Here is an 18,279-nt window from a genome sequence, read left to right as displayed (position 1 = left end):
AAATAAATACGGAGGGAGTATATTTTAAAATTATGTTAAGAGGTGCAGATTTCTGAGTTTTGTTTTCTGTTTTTCCCTTTTGGGTATTGTTCTTAAAAAAAAGGAGTATCAAATAAATGGTGCTATTTTCAATAATAAATATTGTAGTTTCAGAAAAGGAGCAAAATGTGGGAAAGTAAATTCAGATGAAGAATTACAGGGAATTAAATAAGTTATATTGGTAAAAGAAAAGATAATCATAGTGTTTAATGCTACTCATGATATTGTTGTGTAACCATGAGCTCATCAAATGTTGATGATGAGGACTAAGCTGCATAAACAAAGTGGACAGTTGCATTTCACAATTAACAAAAAGAATTGAAAATTCTCATGGTTGTAGCAAGTAAAGAAACATGTTACAAATGTAGATGCAAACATGCAACCCAAACAAAGACTCATCAACCCCCATATATAGATATTTTTTTTAAAAAAAAACACTCAAATAAAAATTTCCACAATCCTACGACTAGCCCGTGTCTTGCACGGGTCAAACAAAGTTATTGTAGTCACCCAAAATCAATTCCCGCTCAAACACTCTCCTAGAGTCCTAGAGTCCTAGCCCCAAATCCCTCATCCTCCAAATCCTCTCCCTCGAGTCTCTCCTAATATGTCGCTAATGTCCGCCACTGCCGGCGACAGAAGTTTCCGGCGGGGCCCCAAAACCCCACTTCTCCCTGAAAATCACTACCAATACGACAAACACTACCATCCCCATCACCACGGTACCGAACACTTCGAGGGCTTCGACGGCGCCTCATTTTCAGGTGCTGTGTTCAATCTCTCCACGACCATCGTCGGCGCAGGAATTATGGCTCTTCCCGCCACTTTTAAGCAGCTCGGCCTTATCCCCGGCGTAACCCTAATTATCCTCGCCGCTCTATTGACAGAATTCTCCATCGATATGATTCTTCGATTCAGTAAGGCTTCCAAGTCTACCTCTTACGCATCCGTCGCCGGCGATTCTTTCGGCGTTTTCGGCCGTACAATATCGCAGGTCTGCATTATCGTCAACAACCTCGGCATGCTTGTCGTCTATTTGATCATTATCGGTAATTCGGTACCCCCTCGCTGCCACACAAATTTATTTCTTTCTTAATTCTTGAGGGTTTATGATTTTGTGATCAATAGTGATTTTGAATATTTGATACGCACAGCTCTAACTGCTAACAAAATCACGCCGTGATCTGTGTTATTAAATCATTTTCGTCAGTGGATTTTTTTAATTTTTTTTTTTAATCTCCGGGGAACAGGTGATGTGCTGGCAGGAACGTGGACGATGGGATTACGACATAGAGGGTTAATGGAGGAATGGTTTGGACAGCAATGGTGGTGGACCTCACGCTCAATTTTACTTCTTCTTACTACTTGTTTTGTTATTGCGCCTCTCATTTCTTTTAAGCGTGTTGGTGAGTGATCCCTTATCTTCATTGTTTATTTGGTTAATTGTTCAATTATTTAGCTATTAATTGATAAATATATTTGACAAATGAGAAGTATAATTGCCAAATTGGTATGTACAATGTATAGTATGTTTATGTTAACAATGGCATTTAGATTGTAGCTAAAGTTAGTTTCTTTTATTTTAGGTGTAAGGTAACTAAATTGTCTGTGCCGCGCCTAATGATTTGACCCACTACATGCTCTTCGTCATCGTTGGGTGTAAGATGTTAGTGTTATCTTGACAGACATTTAACTTTTAACAGGCTTTAGGGTGCTACTTTATCTCATTTCTAAATTGTCAGGAGTAATTAAGAATCTCTTTGTTTGAAGGGTGGTGCAGGAAAGCCGTAGTAATAATATTAAAATAGAGTAAGCGATTCATTAGAAGTGCTTAGAGATCACCAATTCTGGGTTGATGTTGATTTTGTTGATATCTTGTGGTACTGACTACTATGTACACTTTAGGTAGAGTATTTGTCTGTTACTTTGAGGGCATGCTTGTGATTTGAGTGCCCTGATGTGGTTACAGCAAGAGTATGCCTGGTATATTAGGGAGGTTTTGTGTAATTATTTTCTAGACACCGGTGGATGGTTGAGTAGCTAAGATATTTCTTTTGATTGTAGAAAATACGTACTTGCGTGACATTTTATTACCAAATCAATTTTGGTTTCTCTAGAGAAATATGGATGATAGGGAAATGATATGAGAGATGACAGTAAAATGAAACATTTTATGATGGCTTTTGTTTGTAGTTAACTTGCTTTGTAGGGCTATTAAACTGCGTAGTTTTTTCATTTATTGTGATGTGGTAGATGATCATTGTATACCAGATGGTGTCTGATTCTTTCATATCACCCTCAGTCTTAGAGTATTAGGGACTTGGGGTAATTTTGATGTTGATGTATCTTGCAAACAGACTTTTCATGACAAAGAAGTACTAGAATGTTTCTCGATATTGGAGTTTGAAAATATTGCAGATTGCATAGTCCGTTGTAGAAGCTTGAACACATGATGCAGATAATTTTTTGTGAGAGAAAAGAGATAGATTTCTTGTTTGTGTGTGAAATGCGAAATGTGTTGTAGAGCTGAGACTAAATATGAAGTATAAACAACTGATACTATATTCCATATTAAAGCCAAGTAATCTTGTAATAACCTTCTAATTGGTTCCAAAGATATCTCTAACTGCATGCTCAGCTGGAGTAGGAGATAACACAAACTCTATTGAGTTTCAAGATTCTGAATTGCTTAAGGCTTCAACTCTTTTACAAGGATAGCCCAAAAAACTCCAATCCTAAAACCATGGGGTCAAGTTTTTCCTTTCTTTTCAAGTATGCTGGAAAAGACAAGCAACCAAAAGGTTTCCAATGTTGACAAGATGGACGTTCTGTGAAAGAAATCATTAAGAGATTTTCCTGGATCAGGGTAGAGGGCAACTTGGTTATCTGTTAAATTGTTAATCAAGTATATGGTAACTAAGATATAAGTGGCTCTAGAAAAATCATCTTCTGTGGTGAGAAGATATGTGTAGCATTAGGGCAGGGGCTCCATACATCAATCAAATTTGAAGATACTGGCAACTTTTTTCAAGCTGGAATTAAATAATGCTGGTGAAATCTAACTTTAGGGCATTGATGGCAACCAAACTTGATGAAGATTATTAATCCTTTGTATATAAAATAGATTCAATCTGTTAAAAGGAAGATAACCCACCCTGAATTGGAAGGATTTCTGATGTAGAAGTACAAACCATTTATTAAACTAGAAATAGTGGACAATAAAGATTGACATGTAGACTGCAAAGTGCAAACTTATGATGCGCATAATCAGCATAGTCTTATCCAAAAGCTTCCCTACCAAGAGCCACAAGAGTGCACCTTGAAGGGACCTGAATTGGGCACTGAAAAGGTGTGGAAACACCGTTTACTTGCAACTCTTTGGTTATTTGCTGGCATTAATAAAAGTAATTGGAATTTTGGCACTTGAATTACTCTTATGTAAAGTGTGGTGCAACCTTGAAATATGATCAGAGACTCCTATCTATGATTCACTTGTGCGGAAGAAAGCAAAGACACTCACCTTCTCATAGTGCTTCTGTTTATTGTTTTGGGTTGTGGTCCCTTGTGGAAGATGTTAGATGATGTTATCTTAGGAAAAATTTCAATTGTTGATATTCCTCGGGGCTATTACTTCTCTGAGTATTGGAACAAGAATTTCACAAGTAAACCTTTGTTCTCAAGATGCTGGATTTAGCAACCATTCTCTTGTTTCTAGAAAACTTCAATTCAGGATGCAAATTTCAATTGAATACCAACAATCTTACAGCAAGCAGTAGCGTTCTTTCAATTGATTTTGTTTTTATGTCTTAGGCTTGAAGTTTGGATTTTTGTGCTTCTTGTTCATCATAGCAAACAATTCTGTACTCAAAGCAAACAAATATAAGCTAGGCTTATTATTGGTACAAGGCTCATCATCAAAATATTGCATCTCTTATTTTTATAAGAATCATTAAGTCCCATCATGATCCGGAGGAGATTTTACGTTTAGTAGTTCATGTTTTGCTATTTTCTTAGGCTCTTAGCACCGCACAAAAGCAATTGCACGAAGTAAGAACAATTTAAACACTGCCTAATACTTCTTGATATGAGTAGAATAATCAACCCTTTACTTTAGGTCTTCCTATATTCAGTACAATAAAGTACAATACTACAATCAATCACCGCTGCACGAATCAAGCACCATTGGCTTGGACAAATTTCTAATGGAATTTGTTTTCTATTTTTCAGGCAGTAGCATAATGGTATAAGTAACCACCTATCCACGATCTCCTATACGTGGGTTAGGGTGCGTTCTATTCACCTGATTTTCACTTATTTTTTCTAAACTTATCTGAACTGAACTTATCTGAACTTATCTGACCTTAACTGAACTTATTTGAATTTATCAAAACTTATTTTAGTTTTAAATTATACTTGGTCAACCCTTATTTTTCTTGAACTTATCTTATCTGAACTTATCTGAACTTATTCAACCCTATTCAACCCTGGCGCACCATCCGCCGAATTGGTGAGACATACTTTCATCGATGTCAGACATAGTCCCGACGATATCCTAGTACCCCTTATCCCTGGGTCTTCGGCATTGAACCCATGTATAACCATGTCATTGCACGGTTGTCGTTCTGTAGATGAACTAAATGGGATTTATGAATGCCGCCGTCTATTAAGACAAATAAATTACATTTTTGCTGTTAAGTGATAAGAAAATCAACATTATGGTACTAGACTACTGGTGCCATTATAGGATTGGATACAAGCAATTGTCTAAGGTTTACGGATGGATGTTGGGAGTGATAAGTTGTGTCATTATCCTAACTAAATTACTTTAATAATATTATATACTTCTTATTCTACTCTTTTACTGCTCTCTTCTTTTAGCTAGTAACATCATTTTCTATGCCTTCGCTTTTTTTTTTTTGGATTTCTATCCAAAATCCTGCATAGCCCTTCATTTTTGTACACTTCAAAAATAATTTGTCCCACCCTAATTGACATGGTACTTGGTAACCTCTGAAAAGAAGTATCAGACTCATAATGGTGGATCAATAAGAAATTGCTTTGATAGAGAGAATGCACAAAAACTTGGGAAATTTGACAAAAAGAACCTTTTATAGTCCAAATTTTGCGAGAAAGGACCTTAAATAATTTTTTTTGTGAAATCACACCATAATGTAAACTTTTTTTTTCGAGAGACAACCTAAGGGAAATTTCCGGTATTGGCTGAGTTTTTTCGACCATTGACTTGTACGTGAACAACACGTGTGGCTTCAGTTTGCTACATTTTCAACAAAACGCATTGTTAAATTGATGTTTATTGTGGTAGTGCTCGATTTTGATATATTGTGTCGTGTTTAAGGGAAGTTGTTTCGTTTCCACTAAACATGCTCGTTTTCACAAGTTAAGATGTAAAATGAAGCCACACGTGCTGTTCACGTGCAAGTCAATTGCCGGAAAATCTCAGTCAATGCCGAAAACTTTCCTTTGGTGTCTTTCGCAAAAAAAATTTACATTAAGGTGTGATTTTACAAAAAAAATTATATAAGGTCATTTCTCGCAAAATTTGGGCTATAAAAGGTCCTTTCTGGCAAATTTGCCAATTACTTTTGATTAAACAAAAATAGTTGGATTACACAGATATATGGGGAATTGAATAATCCTGGAATTTTAGGAAGCATATTGTTTTTGGCTGTCATCATTGCTTTTCTCCCATGGCCTTGGGTATTAAGCTCATTTATATGGCCGTTGTGACTTCAATGACAATGACAATGACAATGCAGAATTATTAAACTAAATTATATGTTGTACGAAGTAACATTTGCATTATGCAATTGGTTGAATATATCTAAATTTCCTTTTTTCCTTTCTAATTTTTCAGATTCACTGAGGTATACATCAGCCTTGTCGGTGGGTTTGGCTGTTGTATTTGTCGCAATTACTGCAGGAGTAACGATTGTAAAGATGTTGGAGGGAACCATAAAAATGCCTCCCCTGTTTCCTGAACTAGTGGACCAAGCAGCATTCTGGAAGCTCTTTACAACTATTCCAATTCTAGTTACCGCGTATATTTGCCACCACAATGGTAAGTTATCAATCTCCAGTTCTATCTACTTAAGTTACCCAATTGTATTAAAATCTGCACTATGTCTTTAAATAAACTTTGGAGATTACCTCTAACTTTGTCATAACATTTAGTTGAACACAGAGCCTCTCATTTTATCCCATAATAACATTTCTATTTTCTACGGTGACAAGACATGTTTTAACTCATTTTACGCAATCAAGTAATAGAGTTTGTGGTAAATTACTTGTAAGTGAGGTTGCCGTTGTCTTTTGCTTTTCTGTATCCAATTGTAGAATATTTAGTAAGCAACTTGTATGTTTTGACAGGGGTTAGGCTTCATATTCCCTCCCAAAGCCAAACAGTCTTCCATTTTCTCAAGTTTCCGCAACATAAGCAGAAAGGCTTTTTAAAGTATTAGAGGTACCACATTGGAAGAAATAATGTATGTTATGGACACGTGACAACTCTCTTTCCTTTTGTGGCAATAGTTGACTCTGCAATTGAATTAGAAACCACTGTGAATTTTGTAAATGTGCATTAGTACCCTAGAGCACTAGGGAAAAGTGGAGAGGTTGCTAACCTAGCCATACTTTGGTAGAATGGTGTAGGCAGTTCATGTTGAAAAATAGTTTATAAAAAGAAACCTTAGTATCCTATGGCTTATTATTCTACTGTTTTATCAATATAACCACATGCACATTCATTTTTCTTCTGTTTAATGAACTGCAGATTTTTTTTGTTGAATCAACTGAAGCAAAAATATTTAATTCTTAGTTCACTGACTCTCATAGTTTATAGATTTTTCAATATGTAACATTGATGACCCATTTCACTGGATCGCTTTCCCTTGTGGATTTTGTTAGTGTATTACAGCGTGGCCCAAACATTAAATTGAGAAATGAACGAAAATTAAATGCAAGAAAAACAATTAAATGGATACGATAGTAATGTAGGAGAGTGTAATATCCCGTGTTTTTATATTTTGATTTAATATTTTAATGAAACTAGGGATATGTAAATAATTTTTATATCTAATTTCAACTTCCTTTTTTTTTTTAAAACAAAAACATTATATTTTTCTATTTTAATTAAAAATTATTTAATGTAATATTAAGGAGTGGAGATTGAATATTTCTCTCCTGAAGTTAACCGATATCATTTCTTTTAAGAAAATAATTAAACTAAATCAAACCCCTTTTTAATTGCATTAGTTACAAGACTTACACGTTACAACTCTTCATTCACCACCAATTATTCATCATCAATTGCTTATCGTCACTATTTATCATCAACATCAATGTTGCCGGTCATTGCCATGATTGATAAACTCTTCGATTTCAATTGTTACAACCCTTCAATTGCTAAATCATTATTCCTTAACCCTTCATCCGCCATTGAAGGAGTATATATATACTCATCCCTTCCCCCTCACTTTCATCATTCACACTTCTCCAACAGCCTGCTATCCCATAGACGGAGGTTCGTAGGCGACAACGATTAAGGACGTTTCTAGTTGTGGGTATTACTTGCTTCAGGTTTTACGCTTCGCGAGGTAATTATCGATATCTATCGTTTCTAGAACCCCATTAGGAAGTTATTTTATATGACTTTGTACTAATTGGTATACTAGGTTAGTATAGTTATAAGGGTGCTGATTCGTGTTACAAAATTGAATTAAGTTCTATTTTGTTAATGTTAGTCATACTACTATATTTACTTTTGAGTAATCATTATATTTTCAAATCTTTATGTTTACTTTAGTTGAATCTTCTTGTGATATGTTGGTATTATGTGGAAAAACAAGAATCATAATGGTGGACAAGGCTGATTGTTTTGGAACGGATGAGAATGTTAACAAGTTATTCATGTACTCTTATGTTTAATGACGTATACTAGTTTTAGGTCTTTTGTGAAATTATAATTTTGTTTGACTACGTGTCTTGTTAAATCTATTAAAAACATAAAGTGAAACAACTAAGAGGGGATATAAAAACCCGAAAGGGTGAAGAACAGGTTGCTCTACTAGATGTTGTTCTATTGGGCACTCATCTGGAAACTCGATAGGCTTCTAGTAGGTTTCGTATTAGTGAGGGGTGTGCACACTAGGGACATTCTGTCATCTTGCTCCCGGACCTTCATTTTAGGGTGACGCTCGATCCTTACTTAGTAGGTGGTTACTTTGGGATTTGTCTCGGGCCTCTCGGCCTACTAGCGTTCTTGTTCCCTCTCTTAAATAAAATATACAACTGTTGTTGGTCGACTAATTGACAGAATGATTTAATTTGGTTTCCATGTTTTGTTTAAGTTTAAGTCTAAAACGTTATTTCACTTTATATACTCATTTTGTGAGTTCCTTTTTTTTGTGGGAGTTGTAATTTCCTTATTCACCCTATTATTTTAGGTACTTTTTGGGTGCTTGTCGTCTGGATTTTTTTGCCTCTATTTGAGGGATTTTCTCACGTTAAATACCATGTCCATTTAATTACTTTTCTTGCATTTTATTTCCGATAAATTTTTGATTTTCTGCTACATCCTCGTAACCCTAGCAAAATCTAACATCATGGAACAAATCTTTGCTCAGTAGTCTGTTTTGGAATACTCAGTTGTAATTTACAGTCATTGTCATTTGTATAGATTTAATGGAAGAGTCCTTAGTGCTTCTATTTCTGAAGTATGATCCCGAATTCATTTATTTGTTACTAATTTTTCAGTGCATCCCATTGAGAACGAACTTACAGACCCCTCCCAGATGAAGTCAATTGTTAGGACGTCACTCATATTGTGCTCCTCGGTTTATGTTGCCACAAGCTTTTTTGGGTTTCTTTTGTTTGGGGAACAAACACTGGATGATGTGCTTGCAAATTTTGATGGAGACCTTGGGGTTCCATATAGTTCACTGCTAGATGATGTGATAAGAGTCAGTTACGGTGTCCACTTGATGCTTGTGTTCCCTATTGTATTCTACTCCCTTCGCCTCAATGTGGACGGACTACTCTTTCCACATGCCATACCCATAGGATATGATAATAAGAGATTCTACTCACTGACTGCATGCCTTATGGGCTTCATATTTCTGGGGGCCAACTCTGTGCCCAGCATCTGGGATGCATTCCAGTTCACAGGTGCTACTGCTACTATATCTGTTGGATACATCTTTCCGGCTGCAATTGCCCTAAGGTGAGTTATACTCCTTTCGTAAGCTTATAATAGGTAGAACTGTACAAGTGTTATTTTCAAAGGGGATGATTCTTTCAAGAACATTGCCACTAGAATCTTCACCTGCGAACTCTTATATTTGTCCCAAGTAGACCTGGTTATTGGACATGGTAGTCCAATGGATATAGGGTTAGGGTCAAGTTAATAGGGCTTTTATTGGGCAGGGCTCTTATTGGACAGGGCCTTTATTGGATAGGGTCATTATAGGGTCAAACTTATACTACAATTATTTTGAAAATTAAAATAGCAATGATACAAAAATTTACGTGTATAGATTCGTATTTACTTGTACTTGCACATGGCTCTTTTGTTTTTCATTTTTCATTGCTCGTTTATTGACCCGCCCACTAATGACCCGCTATTGACCTGCGACCCGCTTTTGACCCACCCATTATCGACCCGCTAAAAATGACCCTTTCAATACCCGACCCTCTTTTGACCCGCACCGACCCTGACCCACCCCGCCCGATAACCAGGTCTAGTCCCAAGTACTTAATTCCTCTTTTTTTAATTTTCATTCTTAAATGATCTTGGTCTCCACATTTATTGAGATGAAAATTTAAAAAATTACAAAGGGAAAAGAAATTTGATATTTTCTTAAGATGAGGATTTGAACCAGAACTTACAAACAAGTCAATTTAAATCATGTACTCCGTATTTGTATCTGTCATGTGCATTGAAATGGAATAGTCTCCAAGTATCAGGATTATGTTACATAAATTCCTAGTGCTTAATCCTTACACCTGTGTTCTCGGACAAGGTCCTCGTGTCTGAAATTTTTAATCTTTGTGTATTTGACGCTTGAATATGTACTTGTACAGTTGTACCCGTGCTTGAGTAACATAGCATATGAATAAGTCTCTATACCTGAGGCCTCTGAAAGTTGCTACTAATCACTTTGGTCGATTTCTACGTGCAAATGACAACTTTGACTTAGTAATGAGTAAATTTATCTTTGGAGAGAAAAGAAAATGTGTAATCTGTTAATGGAGTAATCTTAAAAGGTGCCTGTGTTGTGTTTCACTTTGATCTAATTCATGTTGAAGATGGTTTAGTAATGTGTAATCTGTTCATGTTGAAGGTAATCTTAGTAATCCCTTTTGATGAAGTTGTGTACTCTTGCAGAGATAACCATGGCATTGCAACAAGGAAAGATAGATTAATTTCATGGGTAATGATTCCATTAGCTGTGTTATCAAGTACTGTGGCCATTCTAAGTGACATTTATAGCTTTTTTGTTACCAACAAAGGACATGAAACTTGATCCTAACGGAGTCCTCTGATATTGGCGCTATATTTGGTTTGGCCTTGATCGATACACGAGAAGAAAATCTAATGTGTCAAGAAACAACCTTTCATCTTGTTTTGATACATGGAACCGCATGTATCACGAGAAGAAGACGACACTAGATGATCTTGTTTTGATACATGGAACCGCATGTATCACGAGAAGAAGACGACACACCAAACCATAAAGGGAGATTGAGCCGGAGCGACAGAACAGAGACGACCATAGACCCATAACAATTATTTATCAAATACTTTTCCACAAACTTTTAGTATATGAAACTAGCTTATACAATCAAATCAAATCAAATCAAATAATGCAAACTACTCTCTCTATTTTTTAATAAGTGTTACGCCGTACCCTTCCATAAATAGAAACTTAATACATTTTTTTAAACACAAAGAGACGATATATTAATTAGATATTAATGTATACAAATACCGGGATCTCAATCCCAATTTCAAGTCTACTCTACGGTGACCTAAACAGTAACGCACCAACACTTACACTAGCCATATTGCTCCAACAATCAACTTTTTCAATTCTAGCAAAAGTAACCCCTTAGTATCAGTAATAACTAGAGAAATGTTAACCAAGACACTAAATATTTCCATCAGCATTATGCATAAGTGTTTCCAAAAGAGCTATACACTGTTGTCTTTTAAGTGTTTTCAAGCCTAAATATAGAACAAGAGAATAAGATAATCTTACGGAACTTGTTATGTCGTGGTAACCAAACTACTATCTTGAAAATGAGATTCGGTGCAATCGGGGTGCACAATTGTATTCACCGATTTGTTCCCTAAGGTCAACACAACTCTCAACACACAAATGCACTTCTGGGTGATGAGATGTAACCACATAAACTTATCCCCAAAAAGAATAAGAAGGGAAAACCATGAAGAGATATAAACCATGACTTATGAACAAAAAGTCTTCCATCCAAAACAAGAGAAAAGGAGCGATTTCCTTCAATATTGCTTAAAGATCCAATAATTCCCTAAATACGTTACTTTTTAAGTTATTTCCGACCATACCGTCCACGTAAGCAAGGGAGAAAAAGAAGTAATTTTTTTTTTCCGGTTCAGCATTGAACCGCCATATGAGATAGCGGTTTCGTTTTAAAGCAAACCGCCATCTCAGATGGCGGTTCAATGTTATAAACTGCTATCTCAGATAGCGGTTTGCATTAAAACATAACCGCTATCTCAGATGGCGGTTTACTTACTTGTAAATTATTTTTAACATGAATTACAGTTTAAATAGAAATATAATTTAGAAGTAACCTTTTGTGACATCAATTGTGCCTGTAGCTCAGTGGATAGAGTGGGTTATTTCTATGCAGGAGGTCGTGGGTTCGAATCCTACCTTAATGTGTTTATTTCTTTTTAACCATTTATTAATATTAATTATAAACATTTCCAATTTTACCTTATCAAACATTAGTGTTTGTAGCTCAGTGGATAGAGCATTTGTTTCCTAAGTAGAAGGTCGTGGGTTCGACCCCTAGCTAATGCGGTTTTTTTTTTTTTTACCATTTATAAATAGTACGTGATTATAAACCGCTATCTCAGATAGCGGTTTACTTAAGTCAACCGCTACCTGAGATAGCGGTTTAGTGTCGCTTCGTTAAAAAAAAAAAGACCGGTTTTAATGCTGACGTGGACGGTATGGTGGGAATTAAGTTAAAAAGTGGCGCATTTTGGGAATTTGACGTTCTTTAAACAATATTGAAGGAAATCGCTCAGAGAAAAGGAGAAGGAGAGGAAGATATCAATGTTGTATACCCACAAATCACGAAAATGAGTATTTATAAGATTAGTGGAGGATATAAAACAACCAAAGAAATCAAAGGACTCAAAGGAATCCAATGATCATAATCATCCAATTAAACCCATAATAATGAAGGGATTATAACTAGGGGTGTTCAAAAATACCCGAACCGCATTACCTGACCTGCTGACCCGATACAATAAAGTGGGTAATTTGCTGTTTTAAAAAAAGATAAATGGGTCAGGTACCCCACCTAGTAAAAATCCCGAGTACCGGGTCGGGGCATGGGCCGCTATTTTGCCTAAACGGGTACCCGAATACCCGCTAAACAAAAAAAAGAAGAAAATTTCGCGTTTTAATACAACCCAAAAGTCCAATAAAGAAAAGCCCAACATCAGCGATTCAGTCATTCAAAGTCTTTAGGTGGTGTTTGGTTGTTAGAGGTTTGGTAGAAAATTAGAGGATTGAAGCAATTTAGAGGTTTGACCTTTCAAAACCTCTAATTGGAGTGTTTGGTTGTTAGAGGTTTGGAATAGATGATTCTTATCAAACCTCTAAATCCAAAAAGTAGCTGAGAGCAGCTTTTTTTCATTAGAGGATTGGGATTTTAACGTGTATTTACCATATTGTCCTCAACAACCTAGCTAGTGTTTTACATTAATTCATTGTACTGCTTTCATTATTTCATTCTCTTTCATTCTCTTACCTACGGTTCAAAATGAAACCTTTCACCTCCATAGTAGATCCAAGGTAAGAATCCTTCATTGTAATTTTTTTTCTTATTATTTACTGCCCTTTTCTATTTATTTTGGATTTTTTTCTTGAAATTTTTATTTATTTATTTATTTGCACAAACATGTTACTATTATTTTTGCAAAATATTGTTTAATTACTTTCATGATATATGTAGTACATTTTATTCCACAAAAATATATTTTACATGTATATCTATCATACTAACAATTTGTACTTTTAAGTTAAACAATTCAATATGACAATGTCTTTATTTGTCATTTTACATATTCAAACAGCTAACGGCTAACAGCTAACAACTATTTACCAAACACTTTTATACAAACTGCTAATCCAATCAGCTAGTCAAAACTGCTAATTCAATAAGCTAGTCAAAACTGCTAATTCAATCCGCTACGGCCAACCGCTAACCGTTAATCACCAAACAGGGCCTTAGTCTTTACACAAAATCGTAATTAGGGTTTCATTCACTCTCCTCCGCGGCTCCACCCAGTCGCCCACACAAACTCTCCCACCATCTCACCCGGTCCGTCGCTCACGACTTACCCCCTCTCTCGCCAGGCACACCACATCACCACTGCCGGTTCGCCCCTCTGGCTCTCTCGCTCAGTGCTTCGCATGTTCGCCCTACTTCCGCAAGGCCCAAGATCTTGCTTCACTCCACCGGCTTCACTTCACCGGCTTCGCATCACCACCGCAAACCTTCACTTCACTTCAAGGTATTATTTTGATATTATCTACAATTTATGAATTAGGATTAGAATTTTTTTTTTGATTTATGCGAATTTAATTATTTATAGGTTATGTTCCGGTGTTGTAAAGATGGAAACAATGGGCTTCGAATGAAGGCCCTTTTGTATGTGTTGAAGATCTTGCTTGTTTGAATGAGTGGAATCCGAATTCACCTGCACAAGAGCAAAGTCACTAGCCTCGGGGGTGTTTCCGAGGAAAGCCCCTCCGATGCCTAAGTAAGAATGATGCTCGGATTCTAGAGAGAAGTTCTCTAGAAGAGTAGTCTTAAGGCGGTAAATTGGACGTACCTTGAGGTGTGAGCCTTGGCGGCCTATTTATAGTGTTTGCATAATAAATGCCCATAGGTCATTTATTGTTATTGGGCCTTGGGCCTTAATGGATGGCTGAATAGCCATTGGTAGGTTTGATGTTGTTGTTTAGAGCCATTGGGCTTTGGACTTAGTGGCCCAATTGAGAATCAATTGGGAGCCCAAACAACATGCCCCCCAGACCCGGTCCATTTAGAATTAAATGGGTGGGTTTCCAGCTGTCAGAAGTCCGAAAGTTCCCTCTCTTTTTTGAAAAGGGATGATTTGCATTGATGACAAGTGTTGGGAATTGTAATGTGTCATGGAGATCGTGGGTTTGAGGAAGTTGATGCGCCCTTTCTCTTTTCTATAAATACTGGGTGCTTTGCTCCTTTTGAACTTTTTACTCCTTATTTCAAACCCATTCTCTCTCTAAATTCCGGCGATCGCAGTGCAATTTGCTTCTTCAGATCTACGAAATTCGGCCAACTTTAGACTTCGGGAACTTGTGTTGTTCGCTTTATCGGCGAATTCCGCTTCGGAAAAAGGTAATTTGCTTCTGAGTTCTCCTTTTTTCTTCGCTCTTCCTTCTACCCCTCACTCTAAACCCTAGATCGAGATTTCGCGACCATGGCAAAGAATAGGGGCAAAAGCAAGTTCGTTGTTGGTTCCTCTAGTGAGAGAGAGAACGTGCCTTCGGGGAGGTTACCGAAATCTTCGAGGGGTCGACCTTCGGAGAGGCCGTTGGTGAAGAGTTCGATTGGTTGGGATGCTTCCGAAGATGAACGCGCAACCTCTGGTGAGAGAGCTGGCTTTTCGGGTGCTCGTCGTCGTTACTCCGAGTTTCCAGTTCATTGGACGGAAGCTGATCCGAAGGGTAAGTATGCCTCAATTTTGCACGAGACCACGCAGATCGACGGTCCGTTGGAGAAATCGGTCAGCGGTGACTGGTTGGTGGAAGCGAAGTTAGGGAATTATCATCGGAAGGCCGAGGAGCTATACGGAATTCAGCATGCCTTGGGGTACTGGTGCGAGCTTCCTGAACAAGAGCGTCCTCGGGTGACTCATCCACCGAGGGGGTTCATTTCCGTGTACACTCACCATTTGGAGAATGGTCTCCGCTTTCCTTTGGATCCGTTCGTATCCGAGCTTTTGGTGTCGTACAACATTAGTTTGGCCCAGCTCACACCCAAATCTATGAGGCACATAATCGGATTTAGATGGGTGTGTGACTTCGTCAATTTCCCTTGCTCTGTCGCTATTTTTCGGGATCTTCACGATCTGGTTCTCAACCATGCTTCCAAGGGTGATGGGTATGGTTGGTGGACCATTGTCAACAAGAAGTCCCGAAAGAGGGGGGATCCGAACTACATCACGGCGTACCCCTACCTTAGCTCTGACCACAATTGGAAGACGGAGTGGTTGCTCGTCCGTGTGCCGACGGATCCGAAGCATCCCAACTTTTATCGTCCTCCGAAGTGGTTCGTGGCTCCTGATCCTGATATGAGGGGTGTGGCAGCTCCAGATCGGAACCATCGCCACTATGTGGACCTCCTCCAGTGGTTCTTGGCTCAAGAGGATAACCATCGACTGCCGTCTAGCTGGCTCCCGAATCTCAATTACATTTTGAGGGAGGACATTCTTGCTGTTGCCGGTCTCAGCAGGATTTTTGACAGGGGTAGGTGTCTTTCGGCTGAGACCGTTTTTTCAGTGAGTTTGTCCTCTTTCCTGTTTCGTTTTGCTGACATGTTTTGTGCTTTGTTTTTGCAGAGTACGGCTTTAGCTGCATTGATCCTAAGAAGTTGGGCATTTCTTTGGATTTGAAGACTATTCACGACCCGGCTCCCGAGTACAAGTTCGGAAAAGATAACCCTCGTAATCCTCGTCTGAAGGATTACGTGTTGTCTCCTTCGGGGGTTGCTCGGATATCCGAAGTTCGAGCTGATCCGTGGGATTCCGCCTCTTCTGTTGAAGCTGTTCCTGTGAAGGTTGTGCTTCCTGAGTTGAAGACAACTTCGGACCCGGTGAGTGTTCATTTATAAGCTCGATTTTCTGTTTATCTTTTTCTTTTCGGTTGGCCGTCGGCTAACGTCTTGGTCCTGGACCATCTTTTTAGGGTCCTGGGACTGACGCTGTGCCGCGTGCCGTTCCTTCGGTTTCATCTCCGGCTCGGATAGATATCACTTTATCTAGGAACCGGGTATTTCCCGCTTTTTTCTCTATTTCTTCCTTTTTCTTCTTTTATATTCGTTGACCCTTGGTCTCCCCTTTTTAGGATCAACGCAAAAGGAAGGGTAGCACTCTTTTGAGGCCGTCCACGCATCCGAAGAAAGCGAAGGCTTCTCAGCCCTCGGAGAAGGTATTTGTTCTGACTTGGATTTTTTGTAGTTCGTTTCTCCCTTTTTCGGAAACTAATCTTTGAACGCTTGCTATGTAGGAAGCGGTTTCGGAAGTCATGCCTCCTCCTAAGAATCTTCTTCACTTCATGCCCTTGCCAGGGCAGAAGTTAAAGAGTGTGGTGGTTGCTGAACCGCCGCCCGTGGATCAGCCGCTGATCGAGGAAGATATCATCCCTTCTCCCCTTAAATCATCTGCTGCTTTGGGGATCGAAATCCAGGATATCACCGAGGTGATGGAGGCGATTGAAGCCGATTTTGTTCCTGGTTCGGATGTCCCTGAGGTAGCTGGGGAGAAGAAGGAGTCTGCTGATCTTCCCTTCGAGAGGGAGAAGAGTCCAGACAAGGAGATGATAGATCTCTCGGGCCCCGAAGCTGCGGTCCCCGAGGTTCAGAAGGAGGTTCCCTCTGCTGGAGAGGAGGAGCAGCCCGAGCAAGGTTTGACGAGGAAGAGGCGCCACTCAACTTTGGGTTCTACTTCTACCTCGGCCCTGGATAGGCTGATCCATGCTGATCCCTGTTCGGATGTTCCGCTAAAACGGATCCCCGAAGAAGTAAGGGAGGCGATGGCTCGATATGCCAGGGCTCCGATTTTGGGAGAGGACCCCTTGGCTCACGTGGGATCCTTGGTGGGCCCCGAGGCTGCTCGGGAGAATCTGCTTCGTGCTAACCCGCAGTGGAGGGTTCCTGGTGCCGAAGAGAGGAATCCGGCTATGATGGCCCAGTACTATCTGAACGAGGTAATTTGCTAGATTTTTCTCTTTGAGTTGTGTTTTCGTTTTATGTTTTTCCTATTTTGCTCATCTTTCTCTCGTTCCCAGGCTGTTTTCTGGTCTTCGTTCGCTTCCGAGTGTAGCTCGGTTGAGGAGAAACAACTGAGGAAATATCGTGAGGCTTATGCTCGTGATATTCCCATTTTGGACCAGAAGGCTGGGCAACTCCTCTCCGAGCTTACGGAACTCAAGCAGCTGTACCTTCACTATAGTCGCGAGGCTAGAGAGTCTGCTGAGAAGATCGGGACCGAGGTTGGCCAGCTCATCTTCCGAGTTGAAGAGGATGCTGAGAAGATCGCTTCCTTTGCTGAGGAAAAGAAGGATATGGCCGCTAAGTTCGCTAGCGAACTTGAGGAAAAAGATAGACTCTTCCAGGAGATGAAGTCTAAATTTGAAGCGGCCGACAAGGAGCATAAAGAGGCGGAGTTAAGGCTCCACCATTTTGTCCAGCATCGGGAGCTGATCCAGCAGCAAGCTGATAAGGTGCCTGTCCTTCGACTGAAGCTTCGGGAAAAGGATGACTATATTCGGAAGCTGGAGCAGGAGCGAGTCAACCTCTACACTGCTGATCAGTGTAGAGAGCAGTACTGGAACGGCATCCTGGGTGCTCGGCGCATGTTTGCGAAGCACATGCCTCACTTCCCTTGGAACGAGAAAGTTCCTCTATGGATGCAGGCCGAGGACCACTTGGTGGAATGCCAAGCTGATCGAGATGAAGCTGAAGCTGAACGCCAAGCTGCTCTTGCAGAGGCTCGGGCCCAGAAGGCAACTTCCGAAGGTGATACCACTGCTGGGGGTTCTTCGAAGGATGCTCCCCTAGGGGCCGCTCCTGAGACTCCCAAGAGTTAGGGATTCGGGCAGTCGTCTTCTTCAGAGTCGGTCGGTTCCAGTTGAGGACTTCCGAATATGTGCTTGCTTTTCCCCCTTTTGCCTCGGCGCT

General features: G+C 39.3%; 2 protein-coding genes across 3 annotated transcripts; both read left to right on the top strand.

Annotated features, from left to right (window-relative positions):
* Positions 1-486: 486 nt before the first annotated feature.
* Positions 487-10,950, top strand: LOC110794912 (amino acid transporter AVT6A). Of its 2 annotated transcripts, none has more exons than XM_021999878.2 (5): positions 487-1,088; positions 1,290-1,445; positions 5,915-6,118; positions 8,812-9,277; positions 10,442-10,950. In XM_021999878.2, the coding sequence occupies exons 1-5, from the start codon at positions 647-649 to the stop codon at positions 10,578-10,580; spliced, it is 1,407 nt and encodes a 468-aa protein (XP_021855570.1). In that variant the 5' UTR covers positions 487-646; the 3' UTR covers positions 10,581-10,950. The 2 variants fall into 2 exon arrangements, with proteins under 2 accessions (XP_021855570.1, XP_056699120.1); XM_056843142.1 differs by lacking the exon at positions 10,442-10,950 and adding an exon at positions 10,138-10,358.
* Positions 10,951-16,064: 5,114 nt separating this feature from the next.
* On the top strand, positions 16,065-18,279 carry LOC130472393 (uncharacterized). Its single transcript, XM_056843141.1, has 4 exons — positions 16,065-16,194; positions 16,446-16,529; positions 16,608-17,306; positions 17,388-18,279. Exons 3-4 carry the CDS (start codon positions 16,626-16,628, stop codon positions 18,186-18,188), a joined length of 1,482 nt encoding a protein of 493 aa, XP_056699119.1. The 5' UTR covers positions 16,065-16,194; positions 16,446-16,529; positions 16,608-16,625; the 3' UTR covers positions 18,189-18,279.

This window comes from Spinacia oleracea, chromosome 4, assembly GCF_020520425.1.
Source record: "Spinacia oleracea cultivar Varoflay chromosome 4, BTI_SOV_V1, whole genome shotgun sequence".
Lineage (NCBI taxonomy): Eukaryota > Viridiplantae > Streptophyta > Magnoliopsida > Caryophyllales > Amaranthaceae > Spinacia > Spinacia oleracea.
Note: the sequence above shows the minus strand (reverse complement) of the source record. Positions and strands in the feature narration are given on the sequence as shown.